The sequence below is a fragment of the Anneissia japonica genome, unplaced genomic scaffold (assembly GCF_011630105.1).
Source record: "Anneissia japonica isolate Jap-2015-1 unplaced genomic scaffold, ASM1163010v1 scaffold997_len2565447_cov190, whole genome shotgun sequence".
NCBI classification, from domain to species: Eukaryota; Metazoa; Echinodermata; class Crinoidea; order Comatulida; family Comatulidae; genus Anneissia; species Anneissia japonica.
Genome location: NW_022696369.1, coordinates 103,391 through 122,085, shown reverse-complemented (window position 1 = coordinate 122,085; position 18,695 = coordinate 103,391). Strand labels below are relative to the sequence as shown.

The 18,695-nt window shown below is 34.4% G+C and overlaps 1 protein-coding gene across 4 annotated transcripts in view; it reads right to left on the bottom strand.

The window, feature by feature from the left end:
- The window catches only part of LOC117101936 (coiled-coil and C2 domain-containing protein 2A-like), a 30,734-nt gene that overhangs the window by 8,399 nt on the left and 3,640 nt on the right, over positions 1-18,695 (bottom strand). For 3 of the 4 annotated variants that reach the window (XM_033242048.1, XM_033242049.1, XM_033242052.1), the window contains exons 4-28: positions 18,452-18,526; positions 17,634-17,841; positions 15,764-15,888; positions 15,274-15,396; positions 14,690-14,803; positions 13,735-14,035; positions 13,438-13,577; positions 12,286-12,414; positions 11,831-12,040; positions 11,309-11,436; positions 9,652-9,792; positions 8,703-8,859; positions 8,168-8,357; positions 7,893-8,052; positions 7,431-7,515; positions 6,837-6,987; positions 6,228-6,375; positions 5,619-5,757; positions 4,043-4,255; positions 3,810-3,902; positions 2,699-2,790; positions 2,191-2,358; positions 1,635-1,671; positions 1,204-1,313; positions 429-624 (exon numbers count right to left, since the gene is read on the bottom strand). In XM_033242048.1, coding sequence (XP_033097939.1) covers positions 429-624; positions 1,204-1,313; positions 1,635-1,671; positions 2,191-2,358; positions 2,699-2,790; positions 3,810-3,902; positions 4,043-4,255; positions 5,619-5,757; positions 6,228-6,375; positions 6,837-6,987; positions 7,431-7,515; positions 7,893-8,052; positions 8,168-8,357; positions 8,703-8,859; positions 9,652-9,792; positions 11,309-11,436; positions 11,831-12,040; positions 12,286-12,414; positions 13,438-13,577; positions 13,735-14,035; positions 14,690-14,803; positions 15,274-15,396; positions 15,764-15,888; positions 17,634-17,841; positions 18,452-18,526 — 3,633 coding nt within the window. Of the gene's footprint in view, positions 1-428; positions 625-1,203; positions 1,314-1,634; positions 1,672-2,190; positions 2,359-2,698; positions 2,791-3,809; positions 3,903-4,042; positions 4,256-5,618; positions 5,758-6,227; positions 6,376-6,836; positions 6,988-7,430; positions 7,516-7,892; positions 8,053-8,167; positions 8,358-8,702; positions 8,860-9,651; positions 9,793-11,308; positions 11,437-11,830; positions 12,041-12,285; positions 12,415-13,437; positions 13,578-13,734; positions 14,036-14,689; positions 14,804-15,273; positions 15,397-15,763; positions 15,889-17,504; positions 17,531-17,633; positions 17,842-18,451; positions 18,527-18,695 lie in introns of those variants that run through there. The other variant, XM_033242053.1, reaches the window with a different exon arrangement.

Sequence of the window (18,695 nt, the reverse complement as noted above, 5' to 3'; positions counted from 1 at the left end):
AACAAAATAAGCAATGAAACCCTCTCCTATATATCCCTTGCTACTAACACATTCCCTACTTAGTAACAAATCCTCTACCTACCAAAGCCTCCCCTCTCCACTAATACATGCCCTCCCCACTGACACACACTTTCCACAATAAAGCATGCCCTGCTCTCCACTAACACATCTCCTCTCCATTGGAAGTGGTCCCTAAATGAAGACATTGTCCCTGAATGTAGTATGACAGCAATGTTAAAATATACAGTAGGAATAAAATCATTCTGGACCTTACTTGACAGATATTTTTGAAATATTTATCATTATAAATTCTTCATCAGATATTACCAACTTTATTAACTTGGTAACCTATAAAAATATACTATTTTTAAAAATGTAGATTTAAATTAATTTATTTATTAATATTTAAAGAATAGTTTTAGACATACTTTGCCCTGGAAGTAAATGGTTGAGAATGGGATCTGTATGCTACCAAGCCAACGTCGTTCAACTCGTCGGTGGACAGTACTAGCTGTTTGTCTATTATCTTCCAACATGTCAATCACTACCTCATCAAACAGGTTTAAGTAAACCAGGTCATTGATACTTTGTAAGTTGGTGGGTGAGTAGTCATTGTTTGGAGCTCTGTAACAAGCAACAGTAAGAATTAAAATTAATACCCATAATATATTAATAATAATGATGGTGATTATACTGAAGATTATGACAATGATGATGGTAATTATTATGATGATAATGATGGTACAGGAGAATTATTTTGATGAAAATGATGATGATAATAATAATAATAATAATAATAATAATAATAATAATAATAATAATAATAATAATAATAATAATAATGTCTATAATTTAACGATAGAGTTGAATAAGAAAAATAAGAACACATTATGCCAAAAAAAGGGTAAGCTGCGACTGAATAGTTAAGGTGCCTGCCTTTGAATCCCAGGGTTCTGATTCAATTCTTGTCCTAAACGGTAAGGAATTTACTTACCACAGAGAATTGGTTATGCAAAGACTATTAAGTGCTATAAATTACCAGCTTTCTACTCCCTATCAAGAAACTCAGTTAACAATCATTTAGGGCTCTAAATTATAAGCTATTGGATAAACCACCTTTTGGAAAAAAGTACTGAAATTTTAAATTAGCATCTAGAACCATAGAAATGGAAAGCAAGCATCTTATCGACAGCTCTAGCTTACTTGAATGGCATAGCAATTTCTTCATTCCAGTTGGGGTTTGGTCCTTCTGTTGTAGTGGTTTTTTTCTTATTTTGCTGGAATAACACCTCAACAAAAGGCCTCACAATATTCTAAAAAAGATGAAAATATCAAAGAGAATTTTTAATGTTTTTTTTTTCAATCAAATATAATAACAGCAACAACAGCAACAATATTAGTAGTGGTGGTAGTAGTAGTAATATTAGTAACAATATGAATAACAACATTAAAACAACAATAACAACAATCGAGAAGTTTTAATAACATAAATACTAATGCTGTTTATAGGCAAAGAACTCTATTATTATATACAAGGTCTTTGGTGAAAGGACAATACATAAACAAGTTCACCAGATTCAAGCAAAAGTATTCAAGTAAAAGAGAATTCAACAACAATGTACAACTTGACAAACCTGTGTTGTTTGGTCTGATGAAGAACCAAATCCAGGGCTGAAAAAATATGATAAAAAAGAAATATAATTTTTTTTCCAAAACAACTACCAACATGTGCAAAATTTAAATTAATTATCATGTATCAATTTATTTATGGCAAATGCTGCTTCTGACATTCATCAAAAATTTGTAAAAAGTCAAAAATAAAAACAATACTAGAAAAAAATCACCAAGCTTTGTTTGCAATGAAATCAAAATTGCTGTTAGTTTTGGAAAATAATTAAACAACTCATCAACTATCTAATCAATAATCAAATTTCCAATAATTAACCAATCATCAACCAAGCAATTATTCCAATAATCAATCAACTGATAAAACAATCGACAACAAATCAATCATCAAATATCCAACCAATTACCTAATCAAATAACCACCAAATAAATCTACCGAATCATTCATCAGTCAATAATTAACAAATCAATCAATCAATCAAAAATTAATTATTCAATTAATGATAAATCAATCATAAACCACCCACTCTATCACCATTAAATCAATAAAAGACTTCTGACTACCTTGGAGATGATGACCTAACAGGGATATCAAAAGCCCTTTCAATATTGATGAGTATGTGGACATCAAGTCCAGCCAGATTCTGAGCTGTAACTGTCTTGCGTTCCTTCCGTTGAGGTCGTAGAGGGCGCCGTGGCTGGGCGAGCTTTAGAAGGTTACCACCGAGTAACCTGCATATGAATAAAAAGAAGCATTTGTTTTTATATCTAAATTTAATTATTTCTTTTATACCAACACTATACTGTACATGAATATAGAAGTTAAAAGCCAACAACTAATTAGGCAATTATTCTTTGAGTTTATTTATATTATATTCAGGTTGAAGTTGATCTTTAATTTGATAACAATGGACTACGGTAAAAATTAATAACTATCGCTGAGATAATACAAATAATAATAATAATACTGAAGACAAAGAAGATAATAATATTCTTAATAATTAATAGCTTATAAGCGCTTGTATAGAATACCAAGAAATTAAAATCTTTGACAGAGCTACAGTATTCTCACCCAATGTTTGGCACAGCCTCCTCATTGACAACATCCTCAAGACAGAATTGATGCTGAGCAGCTAGGAACCTTGCCATCACCTGGGCACGTACCTGTATGTAAAACAGAATTGGTAGTGTGTTATGCTCTGTTTAAATTTGCAATGGCATATATCTGTAATATGCCCATATACGGGAAGGTTGATGTAATATCCTACCCATATATTAGGGCACGAAGATGTCATTTCACACACATGAGGCATGTTGTGGCAAAATGTCTAAGTTCAAAAATTGAAATTCAAGTTATTGGCATTTTCAGATACCTGAGTATGTGGTCTTTAAAATGAGGGGTCATTCATTGAAATTGGACATTTCAAGCCTAAGTTATTGGAAAGTGAAAGTACAGTACTCTTAGTCAAGATAAACATGATTTTGAGTAATTACTTTTCAAAGCTATTTGTGCATACATTATTTAATAGAATGAACTATGAAAAATAACGTTAAATAAACAATTTGTTAACCACTTCCAGAACTAATACTTTGGGACATGATTAATAATAGATTAAACTGTTGATCTATAGTGAAAAACAAATTTAGATTTTTAGGCAATTTTTTGAGCTCCCATATTTTATAGCTTATTTACTCAATACTGGACTGTGTGACAACTTAACCATTTCACCACAACATGCCTCATATACGGACATATATAGCCCCCCAGCCCCCCTCTGGCGCCCCCACTGGCTCATACTCGATAAAATATACTGTAGCCTGGTTCTCACGAGAGTCCTAGTATCCGGATCGGGAGCTAACCGTTAGCACCTGCGTGAGAACGCCCGATCAGTTAGCGCTAACCATTAGCTGTATCCAGATACGCTAACGGTTTGCAATCGCTATCGGTTAGCAAGTTGAGGGCGTTTCTATCATCAACCAATCACACGTATGCATTTACAATTTCCAGTTTCTTATTGGCCAGTGATTCGATCATCATATTGTTGGTATCCGGATTGGGATTTTCTCGCATGGACGCACAGCAGCTAATGGTTAGCAAAATCCGGATCCTGCTAACCGTTAGCTGCCGTGTGAGAACATAGCCAATATATGGTTCATAGCTTAGATATATTAGAACCACCTACCTTGCCAAGGAACTTGGCAACAGCTGCTCTGTGTGGTTCCATGTCTGCCGACACAATTCCTTGCTCTTCTTTATATTTCCTGCTTTCATAATCCTGAAACAAAGCAGAATTATTTCATGAAAATAAATATACATTATAAACTCTTTTTTTATGCAATATAATACATTAAAATCTTATGAAGGGACAAATTGACTATTGGTGTTTCTGTAAAACACTTAAAAACAATATATTACCTTAAATATTTCATCTTGAATTTCCTTTTCTTGGCATGGAATAAATTTAATATTCCGGAATTCAGGAATCTCCTTCTGTCGATATTCTATCATCTGAAATCGCTTGGAGTTGTTGAGATCTTCATCACTTACAAAGTTGAACTCTTCTTGGAGTTGTTCAAGTCGAAAGTAATCAGGAATCTGAGCTTGTGATCCATCGCCACCTCTCAACATCTGTAAATATAATACATAAAATCATATTTAAATATAGGAAAGAAAATTAGTGATGAATTGGTCAGACCTTAGGGGAGTTAAAGGTCGTGACATACACAAGAGTCTTAACTTTAAGTGCACCATAATAGTTGCCTAATTATGCTCCAGGAGCTGAGAGTTTGATTTTATGACCAGTAGTGTATAGATGATAAAAAAGCCGACATTATTGTTATCAGAAAAAAAAAATTGTTATGCACTGTAAACTATTATGCTTTGACATATCTGTAATTTGCCTATATATAGGCATGTTGATGTCATAACACACGAACAAATGAGCATAATGCACAGAGTTATAAGAATACTAGAGCGCTAACTCCAGTACAAGTTCAAAATTCGCAGATCTGTGTGTATGTACCATAGGCTTAGCAAGCAAGCCGTCCGACAGTCTTTTGGACGGCCTACAATTATTTAGGACGGCCTACAATTATTTAGAACAGCCACTTTTACCGTGATGGCTTGGATGGCTTGGCCTAGCCTAATTGGGCCTGGTCTACCTTTAGCAAATTCTTTATATTCTTCAAATCTATCAAATGTTACATTAAACTAAAGCTAAATAATATATACGTTTGATAAAAACAACATTTATTGATTGAATGTACGTTGTTTTCGTACCAATATTCCGTGGATTCAAATATGGGCGTGGCCCACCCATAGGCTCAGTGCCACGCCCACTGGCTTCCATTTTGGACGTTCTATTTCATTTTTCTGGCCCTGGTATGTACTCAACAAGATGCCTGCTGTAGATCCTGCCAATCAAAATATGCCTAAGCATAATTTTCGATGGCGCTCTCAATTTAACATTAAAGTTGTGAGTTACCCATATGGTTAAAAAGTTTTGCGGTGTTGAGGTGTAGTGAACACAATTTTGATTTTCATTCCTCAGTACTTAATTTTTAAATCATAACCTAATGGCTAGACTAGTATAATAATTTATTAATACTATAATTAACAATGATAATAATTAGTCAGGTCTTATTTATGGTTGTAATATGTATACTACACCTCATGGTGTGCTTTCCTACGGCGGCAATCTTGTTGAATACACACACATACACACGCACAACTCTGCATTGCTTCATCACCTAGTTAGCACTAGTTGTTATAATACTTCTATGGCATAATGATAACTTATCACATTTATATAAAGGCAGATCATAGGTAGCCAAATGGCCACATCAAGAAACTACGTAATACCTTGATGGAGACATGATCAATGTCTGATGTCTCTTCGGAAAAATGGTGCACTATGGCAACAGCTCCATAACAGAAAAGCAAGAAGTAGAGTTGCTCCCAAGTTTACTCTAATTACATTAGATACACCTACCTTTACTGTGTGGATGAGATTGGAATTGACTGGGTCATTGGGGTCAAGTCTAGCTTCATTAATCCACATTGAAAGTTTCTCAATGTCAATGACACCACCAGCACCCAAAGCAGACATGGCATCATATTGCTGCTGAGCTCTGGAGAATCAAAATAAAGTTGATTATCTTTAAGTTATGAATAAAAACATTTTCTATATTGGACAAAATATATGTATTTAAGTAAATAAATAACATAACATACAAAAGCATCGCAAATACGATTATTAAAATAATTTTTAAAAAAAACAGTAAATAGGATATAAAATACTGGAGTAATCCACTCACAAAGATGAATCCTTGGAAACACAAAGTTGCCAATTTTCGCCATATGTAATGAATGCTAAATCCACAATCAATATATTATATTACCTGTAAACATTATCAATCTACTGTATAAAATATATTATATTAAACATTATTAATCTACTGTATACACATTGATCCAACCTGAAGATATGAACATTGGTGTATCTAAGCTATTTTTTGATCGCTACTGAAGTCAAACTCCTCCAGGTCTACGACAAATATATAAATTGAAAGCAAGTAAGAGATGTCACAGCAATGCTCACCTGACAGCATTAGGATCTTGAGATTGTGGTGGTATTAATGGACGGTCATCCTCTCCCATCCCCCAAGCCACACTGGACATTATGACGCCAGAGGTTAACGGAGTAACTTGTTTGGGGTTATCCCCTTCACCTAGCTCAAATGTGTAGCCTGTCATTGTAGGAAAATATGAACAAATGAAAAATATACAGAAGGTTATGCAAATGGAAAAACAGGAAAATATATTATATTACCTGTAAACATTATCAATCTACTGTATAAAATATATTATATTAAACATTATTAATCTACTGTATACACATTGATCCAACCTGCAGATATGAACATTGGTGTTTCTAAGTGTATTGAAATGGGGAAAGGGGAGGCTGATTGGGGGGGGGTGGGAAAGCACAAATGTGAAGTAGGAAGGCTCAATGATCAAGTGATGGGAGCTGGCAAAAGTAAGGTGGTACAAGGTGATTTTTTTTTGCATTTTAGCATAATTTGTTTTCTTTCCAGTGGAGCAGGGCAACTGAGGGAGGGGGTGGCGGGCACAAGCTTTTTTAGAAGGGCAGAAGTCTACCCGCACACCCCTAGATATGCCACTGGTTAGGCAAGTACATTAATCTTACCACTTCCAACAGCACTGTGGGTGTAAGCTATTTTTTGATCGCTACTGAAGTCAAACTCCTCCAGGTCCACGACATCCGTTGTGATCCGGGTTGCTGGTATTGCCAAGAAAACTTCAGCAAGCATATTGTTAATCATACCAGACTCAAATACCTGGAAACATAATTTTAAAAATGCCTTGTTTAAATGTATAATATATTATACATGTATTATATAGTAAAGAAAGTAAAACAAAAATATGTTTTTATAATTAATTATACTGTTGTAAAAAAGAGAATAAATAAATAATATCATCATCAACTAAAGCAAATACCAATTTTACAATTTAATACTAATAATAATGTTACTTGCTAGCTAACTCTTCATTTTTTTTAAAAATAAGAGTGAAATGCATCTTACCAATAAGAGTGATTATTAATTTTTGATAGTATCAAAATGACCTGTTATCTCCTTTTATATCATGAAATGTAAAAAAAATAAAAACTAAAGTATGCATCATAACAACTTATTTGATCCTTTATAATGAGGTATTCACTTTTTTCAAATTTTATGACAAACAGTATACCTGATTTCTTAAAGATTATGTTTTTTCTTACCTGTAATTTAATGCTCTCCGGCCACTGTACTATCTGAACATTAAAGATTTCTCCAAATCGAATGGTAAAATCAGATGATAAGGTTCTAAAAAACAATATTTATTAAATGTATTAAGTGAATGAGAAACTACCTAGATGGACAACCACACAGAGTAAGCATACTAGTTTTTTCCAAAAGAATATTTTTCTACTCTACAGGGTAAGTTAAAGTGCCAACTAATAAACATCTATGTACATAAAACATACAAGCAAGTTATATTTGTTAGTTGATCTATTTTGGTGTAGCATGATTAAAATACTGTATGTTTAGTGATATTCTAGCATATTGTGTTGACCAATCAACACCTGGGCAACATGTATGGCGATTAATTTTGATAGAATACTGTAAATACAGCGAGGATCTATTCACAATGAAAGTTTATTCTGAAAGTTTAGGGTACAAAATATGCAATATAGACTAACCTGACCCCAGTCCTGGAAACTTCCTTATTGTTAATAAGTACCTTGATGAAGCACCGTGATTTCTGCATATCGTTTCTCCGACTCTGCTCTTCCTTGGCACAGTCACTAGAGGGCGTTATCACTGCAGTGTTGCTGAGCTCAGGAAATAGGTATGGCTCCCCTTTATATTACAGTAAAAAATATCTTACTATTGCTTTCAATATTATTTTAATTACAAAATAAATCAATTACATATATTATAAGTGAATCACAAAACAATATTCAAATTTAGTTACCTGGCTTCCTTCTCATCTGTTTGTATTTTTGTTTCAATATAATTTTTTCATTTTCTTCATTGAAATCTTTTTGTGGTTTATCTGGCTTAGGAACTTCAAGAACACTATCCTGTGGCTCTGCATCTGATTCTCCTTGGCTTTCTGTCAAGCCTTCCCTTGATCCTCTCTTTGTTTTCTTACCTTTTTTCTTCTAAAAATATAATAGTATATAAAGTCAATTAGAATTAATACCTTCCATACCTTCTTTTTTATGGGGGGATTTTCATGCCAAATTTTATAAAAACAAACAATGTAAATCCTGAAAAGTGTTGAATTTTGAAACTGAGATGATCTCTAACCATAATGGAAGAATTCCAAAAGAATATACAGTACAGGTTTGGTGATAACCAATCAAATAGATCGGTCTAAGGATCTTTGCTTTAAAGTCTTAAATAGCTTATATGATGGCATTAATCTACACAAATTTCATGTAATTTACAAACACTGATTCATAATCTGTGGCTAATGTTCTGAGACATTTTATTCTGGTTTTTACCTTTTCTTTCATGAATTTTTTCCACTGTTCCATTTCAGCCTTATACACTTCCATCTGTTTACTGTATTGTTGTTGGTGTTCTTCTCTAAGTTCCTCTAATTCTTCCGCCATGTCTAGTTTCCAGACTTGTTCATCAGCAGCTTTGTCCGATTCCTCCCTGAATAATTATAATATAATTATGTTCTTTGCTGTGGAATTATTATACTTCTGCTAAATGTAATATTAAGCCCTGTCAAAGACTATCAAATTCCATTTGACAAAAACATGTGACATAAATATGGTCATGATGACATCACATCATGATCATATATAGGCACATCATGACTATATATGGGCATAGTGTGGACTGAGCTTAACAGTGATCAACATTTATTTATTATATATTTAAGCACATGATCCAAGGTTTGCCAATGTGAACATACAACACATACCCTACATTACAATCTCATTATAAGGCTAAGATTTAAGTTGTTTTTAGTCATGAAAGAAATCCTGGTATCACAAGATTTGAAACAAGTACTGTGGAATTTGAAGGAAAACAAATTTACCACCAAGCTTTACTTCAAAGAAACTCAAACAAATGAAATTGAGTAAATATCCTATATCACTATAAATATTGCATTTTATATTATATATCTTCTATAAAACATCTGAGACCTATCCTTGTTGTGTTAATGTCCTTGTTGATATATTTTGTTCATCCCAATTTTTACAGGTTATATATCTTTTTTGAAGGCTTTTTTTAAAAGTTATTATTAATGAGTGTGCAACTAAGCAAAGGTAAGATAGTAACAGCTGGGTTATCTTTTACCATTTTGTCTTGAATTTGATATCTCTATATATGTACTTTTTTAGATGTGCTATGACATGATGACAAAACAAAGATTATTGTATCCATATTTGTATAAGAACAGAGTATATCTCCTGCTTAACAACAGAGTATTCTTACTTTCTGATGGTTAATTTGAGTGGTGTATTTGTGCAGCCTTGTTTTTCTCTCAGGACTTTGATTTCTCTCCAGGTGTGCAGCATGTTTTTAAGAAGTGTTCTGTCATTCAACATCTCACTATCACGCATCTTTCGTATTTGTCTGTAATAAACAACAAATTATGTAAAAAAGTGATAACATCAAAGAGAAATGCCATCAAATGAGGCCAATGTTTAACCACTCAGATTTTAATGTGCAATTGTAATCTTGATTCAGTGGACTGCTTACCTGGAAATCCTAACATATACATATACATATATATATACATAACAAATCAAACATGACAGTGATCACGATCCTGGCACTATTACATGGTACATATTTATAGGAGCATAAAGTATATTTGCTATTGCCAGTCATTGTGGGTTAAGAGGGTATGTCTTAAGGAGTGTGTTTATAGGGGGTGTACTAAATCAAATCAAAAAAAAAAATATATACTTTTATTTTTCATACAATAAAGTAATACAACAAATATTAAAATGCAAAAAAAAAAAAATTGAAACAAATACATTGTATGGAAGGAGGCTACAGTAAGTTCTACAAGAGCTTTAAGACATAGCCACCTTTACAAAAAAGTTGGAAAAATGACCGGTACCATTGTTTAGTTTTATCTAAACTAATAGAATCACAGAAACGATATACCAATAAAATTATAATAATTCCAATCCATTTTTGTATACGTTTTTAAAAAAACACAAGACCAGACACATTATTTCTAAGACTCAAATAGAAATGAATGGAAGAGAAGGAAAAAGATAATTAATTGCCATATACTGAGACCAAAGACTTCTTAAGGTGGTATTTAAAACTATTCAATGTGAATTTATTTTTTAGGTCATCAGAAACATTAGCCTATAATTTCAGACCCCAAAACAGAAGTGAAAAATGCCTGATACTAGATGTGCATGGAGTACGAGAAGTATAATTGTTGCTAGAAAATCTTGTATTATATTGATGATGTTCAGATGCACTTGTATATAGATTACTGATGTTGGGTGGTATAGTGTTATGTGATAAATGATACATAAAAGCAGCAGTTTGAATTTTATTTAAATGCAGGGGAAGCCAGGCCCCACCCCACCCCCCTCCTTCTTTTAGGAGGTTAAAAAAAAAAAAAGAAAGAAAAAGAAAAAAATTATATCCCAGAATGCCTCAAATGTTATTTTCAGGCGTCTAGAACACAAAAATTTTGAGAGGGCATGACCCCAGACCACCTAGGATAGTGTTGTCTCGTTTGACCAACTTTTGGCCCCCCCTTTGGACATCTCTGGATCCGCCCCTGAAATCGTATACATTTAAAACATTAAAGTGATAAAAGATGTGTTAAGTGAGCTCTAAAAGATTCACCTGAGCAAATCCGAAGGGCTCGTTTTTGAAGGCGAAAAATGCAATCGACGTTAGTCGATTCAAAGCTAGACCTGGGACATAAAGTTTCGAACTTATTTAAAGTAATTCCCCAAGCAATATTGCAATAAGAAATATAAAGTAATACTAAAGTATTATATAAGGTTAAAAGAATTTTTGATGGAAAATAATGCTTTAGCTTGTTTAGCATACCAATGTTACGTGCAATTATGTTGGATACCTGGTTGATTTGATTTGATACTAACATCCTTACCTGACTTCCTTTTGGTAGTCTAGCACCCTATGCTCAAGATCAGGTATAATAGGTAGGTCAGCATCTCTCTCTTTCATATTCACAACTTGTTCTCGAAGATTCAGTAAAGCAGATTTGAGCACTTTCAACTGAAACAAACATGAATTAGAAATCAGCTATGCTAATAGTAAGATAAAACAAGCACCACCAAATACAAATTCTGCCCTGCTGTCTTTTGTACCACTCCCTTCATTAACATCATCTTCACAGCTATAGGCACTGTTATCATTATACAGATCAACACTGTTTTACCATCATAACTATTTTCCCTATCTATTTTACTATCATCAGACCAAAAAGCATTGGGCTGCCCAAGTCAGACAGAGCCAGAATCTTGAAAATCATCATTAAAAACATGACCTTCACCACTATAAACCATTATCATTTTGGTTGTTACCATCATTATTATAATCACAATTATCACTATCATCACTATAATAATCATCCTTGTTTTTGTTACCATCATAATGATCAAATGTTTACCTTATCTGAGTAGTAGTCCCCAAGTCCTTTCTTGCTTGAGGTGAGGTATTGGTCAAACAACTGCTGGAGCCTTGTGGCCAACACATGTTCCTTGCTGAACAAGGAATGGTGGGTAAAGATGAGCATGTTGACATCAAGGTCTAGTTGATATTGACCATAATCATCACCATGACCATCAATGAAGCGATTATCAAATTCTGAAGAAACCGGCTACGAAAATAATAAAAAATATTCATACATAGTGCCTAATACACCTCAATGCACTGATTTGGAAACTCAGTAATATGCCACAATATTATGAGTTTGAAGAAGTAAGTCTTTAAGGGTATAAAATTCACTCTAAAAACTTTGGACATTTAGATACAACTTAATTAAATATATTCTTGCTATAAGGTTAGGTGAGTGCATATTATTTTGCAACATCTTTGACTTATAAAATCAAGCGCTATACTTACTCCTCTGTACACAGTTTGCAAGCCTATTTCAATATCTTCTGAGTTAAGAATCCTTGGCCTAGATGGGATTGCTTTGATGGGGTTGGGTAAGGCTTTTATTCGCCCATCATCACCAAACCAATTCTTACCCTACCAAGTTCAGATACAAACAAAATTAAAATAAATTTTTAAATAATTATATACACAAACAAGATAATCTAAGATTGAAAACCCTCGTCCTGCTTCGCCATAACTATACTGAAAAAATAATGGCAATTATGTACATTGCAGTCTTTTCCCCATATAATAAAAAAAATCCTTTAAAAATCGCATTCTAATTACGATTAACAATAAATTTGTGACAAATGCATGGAGAATTGTCATTTATATAATACTAATTTTTTTTTTTTCACATTTTATTATGAGACCTAATTTGACACACCCCTTCTTTGGACCATGGTCCATCTGCTTGAGTTGGTTCGGTCTAACAAAACGAGGCCTAGCATCATAGGCCTCAGGTGGCATGTCCATCAATCAGGCAAGTTTGCACGCAGGCCGGACAGCTTCCAGTTGGCTCGGCCTAGCATCATATAAACCAAATTCAAGGAGGACTGAGATACATGTAACACTGTCAATGTGTGAATATCTGAAATAAATTGGTCCAGTAGATTTGGAGCTATGTGTCCGGAAGGACACACACCACACAGATGCACATTATTGCGTTACCCTTCACCTCTCTTTCTGAGAGCCAAGGGTAAGACATAAACTTAAGCAATATTTGATTCATGTCATTTTGGAAATTTCGTTTTCACATCCGACAGCAAATTATAAATGGAATGATGCATAGGGAATGGATTTGTTTTTGATATGAGGAAATAATCCTTGTGTCTGGTAGGATTTCAACTCAGGATCCTGGATTAGAAGACAGGCACCTAAACCACCAATCTCATCTCCATGCAGTACACACCAAAAAAAAAAAAAGCCTTTGATGCAAAGGCAAAAGTATTTTCTAGTCAAGTGAAAGGAAAAAAAATTAATTTAATTAATTTAAAAAAAACTAAGTTTAGTGCTGCCTGGCATACGCCAGAAAAAGCAGTCATGTGAAATATCCTGCAGGGTTTGAACGCAGAGCACCCAAAACACAACTCCACTCAAAGGGAACTAGAGCAATACCTTGTTAGATGACATCAAAAGTCGAGCCTCCATAACATTTTGGTTCCTTCTTGTGACCTGGGGTCGGACACCAACATAAAAACCTTCATCTTCTAGATATCGAGGCTCAACATCTTCTGAGATCTTATCTTCAGGAGGAACTAGAATATATTGAAAAAAAATCACAGATAGAACTGGAATTTGAACAGATCTTGGAATAGCTTAACTTTTCAAAAGCAAAAATGATTACCAGATAGGGCAACAAATACAGGTGGTGACATATTTTAAAATAATATATAAGTATACTAAGGCACTTACTTGTTTTCACACTTGGCACAAAAAAATATCCCTCTAATTTCTCATCCCTTTCATGCATCGTCAAATAATCAGGCCCAAGATATTCTATTGGTTGATCACGCCAATCTTCATTGTGAACAAACGCGTCTGACGTCAATGGCTGTGCCTCATCCGTCTCTCCTTCCTTAGCTTCTGGATCCTCCTCTCTGGCAGAAGTGCTAGGACCTGCAAGCTCTTCTTGAGAAGCTACTGGTGATTTGGGTGGTTCTTCAAAGTTCTTCGTGAAGAAGTCATAGCACATCTCATTACTTGGTAGATCTTTCTGTGAAGCACAGCAAGTACCAAAATATAACTCTCATTATTATCATCACAATCTATAGTTTTGTCAGAGATTGGCATCATGTAATACAGTATTAGATTTATATAGCTCTTGACAAAGTCTCAAAGTACTCGAGGTGTGGACCAGCTCCTACAGCAAAGCTGGGCAAGCACTGCGCCCAATGGTAGTCAGCTAACGCCATTCTATAAAGAGCGCAATGCGACGACACGTCATGGCATCGTATTAGCGCTCACAGGGAACTGAGTTGGATTCGTTGTGGGACGGTCGTACGGCCGTCGTACAATGCAGTGAGTGCAAGGATTAACTTGCTTCTCCCCTAAGGGCCTCTTTTGAGTCTGAACTACCAGGTTATACCAGTACCAGCTACTCTTGTCTGTCCACAACAGGGGCTGACTGGACCAGTACACTGGATTAACCACCTACTCCTCTTGGAAGGTTCTTTAAAGTGCCCTTCGTATCATTGTATTTTGTTATTTATAGATTGATCTGAAATGAAGTTGATTGATTGATTGATTGATTGATTGATTGAAAGGTAAAATTCTTCAACTGTAAATAATGATGATGATGAAGAAGCATTGTTCAATATCAATAATACTGAATTTGATTGGAAATATTGTACAATATTCAAATTGTTACCCTCTTTGTAGTAACAGCATCCTTCCATTGTTTTACTTTTTCTAATGCAGCTGCTTCGGCCTCTTCTTCTTTCTTCTTTTTCTCTTCTTCCTTTGCCCGTTCCTCTTTAGTCATCTGATTTCAGGGATGAGAAGTAATAATTGCTATCACACCTTATAAAGCATCAGTAGAATGACTATATATCAAACCTATACCAGTACCATAACCTATAGCAGTAACCCAACCTGTACCAGTAACCCAGATCTTAGAGTGCAATACTCATAAAACATGCACAGTACTGTACCTAGCTCACTGTAAATACAAAAGTATTTCAAAATAATGTGGCTTTTAATTAGATCACTGGTGGGTGATGAGATAACTTGGTTAAAGTTCTTTGCCAAAGTACCTTACCTATATAAAAACAAATACAGTACCTGGTACACTTACACGGCACCCTGACTTGGTACACCTATGGGTACAGCTACCTGGTAAATCTACCAGGACCCCTAGCTTGTACACCAACACAACATCTATCTCTAGTACCCCTACTTTGTTCTACTAGATCCTCCTACAGTAAACATTCAAAATATTTAAAAATCACTAACCAATGAAGGGTCATCAAACCGTGTTGTAGCTGTGGTTCTTGGTCGTAACCTCAAACGTCTTGCTGGTCGATCTTTTTCCTTATCATTTTCAACCTCTTCCTTCATTTTCTGTTCAGCTTTCTCCTGAAAGTAGTAAAACAAGAAAAATAATAATCTATTTCACTAACAGCCCTAAACTTGCCTCACATCAGGGGGCTGAAAGTATCACCATTTCTACTACTATTAGTAGTAGTACTGTAGTAGCAGCAAGAATTAGTTGTCACTGAACAGTAGCAGTAGTAGTAGTTTTGTAAAATAATATCAATAATAATCATTGTACTTCAATTAGTAAGTGTGATATTAAACATAGACAGATTTATTGAGTTTACTAATAAAATTGTAAATCAGCATCAATCATGTTTGGTTTATAATATATCAAATTATCAAAGCAAATACTAAAAATAAATCTAAAAAAGTCCAAGTAACAAGAACACTGCATAGTGATCCTTACTTTAGTTTGCTGCATTTTTCTTCTAATCCTCTCCTTGATGGCAGTATTGAAACTAGGCTGTGCTTTATCTCCGGGAGACACTCCAGTCTTAGCAGCAAGCACTGCCTCATCCATACTCATTGGTTCTAATAATAAACAATGTTTGTATTATTTACAAGTTATTTAACATGCCAATCATTTGTTGTCATTTTTAAAGAGGGCACCTGGATATCAGTTGGCCTACAGGTTCAGCTTGAAGGGTTACCCTCTTAAAATAAATTTGAAATAAAAAAAAAATAAAAGAAATCACACACAACATGTAACTTGGTTCTTCCAAAGACATTCCTAGTCATGTATGAATACTAAACTATTAACGAATATTCAACATAATTTGGAATGAATAATCAACACAGGGCATTCCTAGTCATGTAGGTTAGGTTCACACTAGAGTGCTAGTATCCGGATTGGGAGCTAACCATTAGCACTAACCGTTAGCACTGTGAGAACACCCAATCAGTTAGTGCTAACTGTTACCAGTATCTGGATACGCTAGCAGTTTGCGAGTAATAGTTGGGCGTGTTGCTATCATTAACCCATCGCACATACTGTACTCGCGTGTATAAGCGGCCCGTTTGAAGAAGCGCCCCTCTTGAATAAGCGCCCATCCTAACACAAAAATTTTCTTAAGCGCCCCGTTTGAATAAGCGCCCCCTCAATAATATCATAAGATTTTTTTTTTAGCAAGTCAATAATCCAATCAATCCTGGGACTGTGGTTGTTGGCATGAGTGGAATACCATTCTTCTTAGTTCAATATCAAAATGAGGATATTTTTCGCAGACCCCTGGACAGACAGTATATTTCCAACTTTTCTCCTCTTATATATTTGTCTAGGCCTAGTCCAACTCCCCTTTTTCTTTTTCCGACAATTTGCACCTTTAGCACATTCTCATCTGAGTTTTCAAGATATTGCCATAAGCGCCCCCTCAATTTCCACTCTGTTTTCATAAGTGCCCCGTTTAAATAAGCGCACCGTTTGAATAAGCGCCCCTCAGAAAGCGCAAAAAATATTGTAAGCGCCCAGGCGCTTATGTGCGTTACACAATTCCAATTTCCAGTTTCCTATTGGCCAGTGATCCCCTTGTCATCTTCCTTGATATCTGGATCGGGGATTTTCTTGTATGAATGCAAGGGTGAGTGCGTATGTTATTCAGCTGGATCCTGCTAACCGTTAGCTGGTGTGTATGAACATAGACGTATGAATACTAAGCGATTAATGAATATTCATAATTAGAAATAAATATTGAACATAATTAGGAATGAAAATTCAACACAGATTGTTAGTCCCCAAAACAAGCTAATATGTCAAATTATACTACAGTAGTGTCTTAGGGCCAAAAATACAATGCAAGCAGCAGAATAACATAAAAAAGGTGATAATTTCTTTGTTAATAAGCTAATTGTTGAAAGAAATTCATTTGTTTTCAGAAGACATCAGTATTATTTTTAATGTAATAATAAAATATATATAAAAGTAATATTTCGATATGCATTGATTCATAATTTAGTTTATTTATATTTTACTTTAGTAATATAGAATTAATTTCATAATTATAAGAAATTGCTCTCTCTAAGGCACCATTTTATTTCTCCTAAAGCAATTGTTTTTTTTTGGTTTTTTTTGGTTTTTTTTTTTTTTTGTAACAGTATAAACCTATATCAAAATGAAAAATTTGGTGATAGGATATAATGATTACTATTACCTCTAGATCGCCTTGCTTTGGGTTTTGTACTGTTAGGGATGTTCGCCTTCTTTTGTTTTTTTTTTTGTAACAGTATAAACACATATCAAAATGAAAAATTTGGTGATAAGATATAATGATTACTATTACCTCTAGATCGCCTTGCTTTGGGTTTTGTACTGATAGGGATGTTCTCCTTCTCACTACCTCCACTTCCTCCCTTTTCCTCATCTGGTATCATTGGAATCTCATCTTCTTCCTGAAAGGCTTGTGCTTTGGCTTTTCCCTTCTTCTTTGGTTTTGTTTTAAAGGACTGAACTCCAGAAACATCATCAGCAGATTCCAAAGCAGTTGACAACTGAAATATTTTACAAAGTATATTTCATGATGCCTATACACAATTTTCGCTAAATTCGAAATTAAAATTACCACTGGGGGGGAAGGACTTCCATAGGCCTAGGCATTTCGCTCTACATTGTTACAGTGTTTACTGTGCTGTGACTGGTTCACGACCTTGTAGTTGGCTAATCTTTGAAAACAAAATGCCAAAAAAAAAAAAAAGAAAGAAAACAGGGGCGCATAAAACCTGCAGTGTATTTGTTTGTCAAAGTACTCAAAAGAAGATGTGTCTGGAAAAACCAAGTTTACTCAAGGTAGGTTGCTGGATGTCCGCCAGTAAAATTGAGAGACATTGGTGACACTGTTTCGAAATAGACCCGATAAAATGGTGTATATACCGTATATAATTATTATCTTCTGATGATGCTTATTATATGCTTTGTTTTCATTTTTCCAACCACTTCTTGTCTTTGGTGCATATGTACAAGAAAACTTTTGCGGGTAATACCTGTTGCGGCACACAAGCAAAATGGACAGAATGAGTTACAAATTGCTTAAAAATCAAGAGAGCCTGACCAACAACTGTCATTACCTGCTCCCATTTAATGAAAAAGCATTTTTTAAGTTACCTCCCTCTTCTTCTCTTCCCTCATTGATGCGAGGTTTTCCACTAAGTTTTCTGCATCTTGTAATTCTTCTATTCTCTACATAAAAACAAAACAATAACAAACTTGATAGACTTTTCAACCATTCTCATATTCTTATACAGTTAAACTTACCTAAGTCGACTGTGCCTAAGTCATCAAATAATTTCTAAGTCGATCTTCTTTTACAAGCCAAATTGTTGTGTTTCCATTAATTAACAATCTGTCA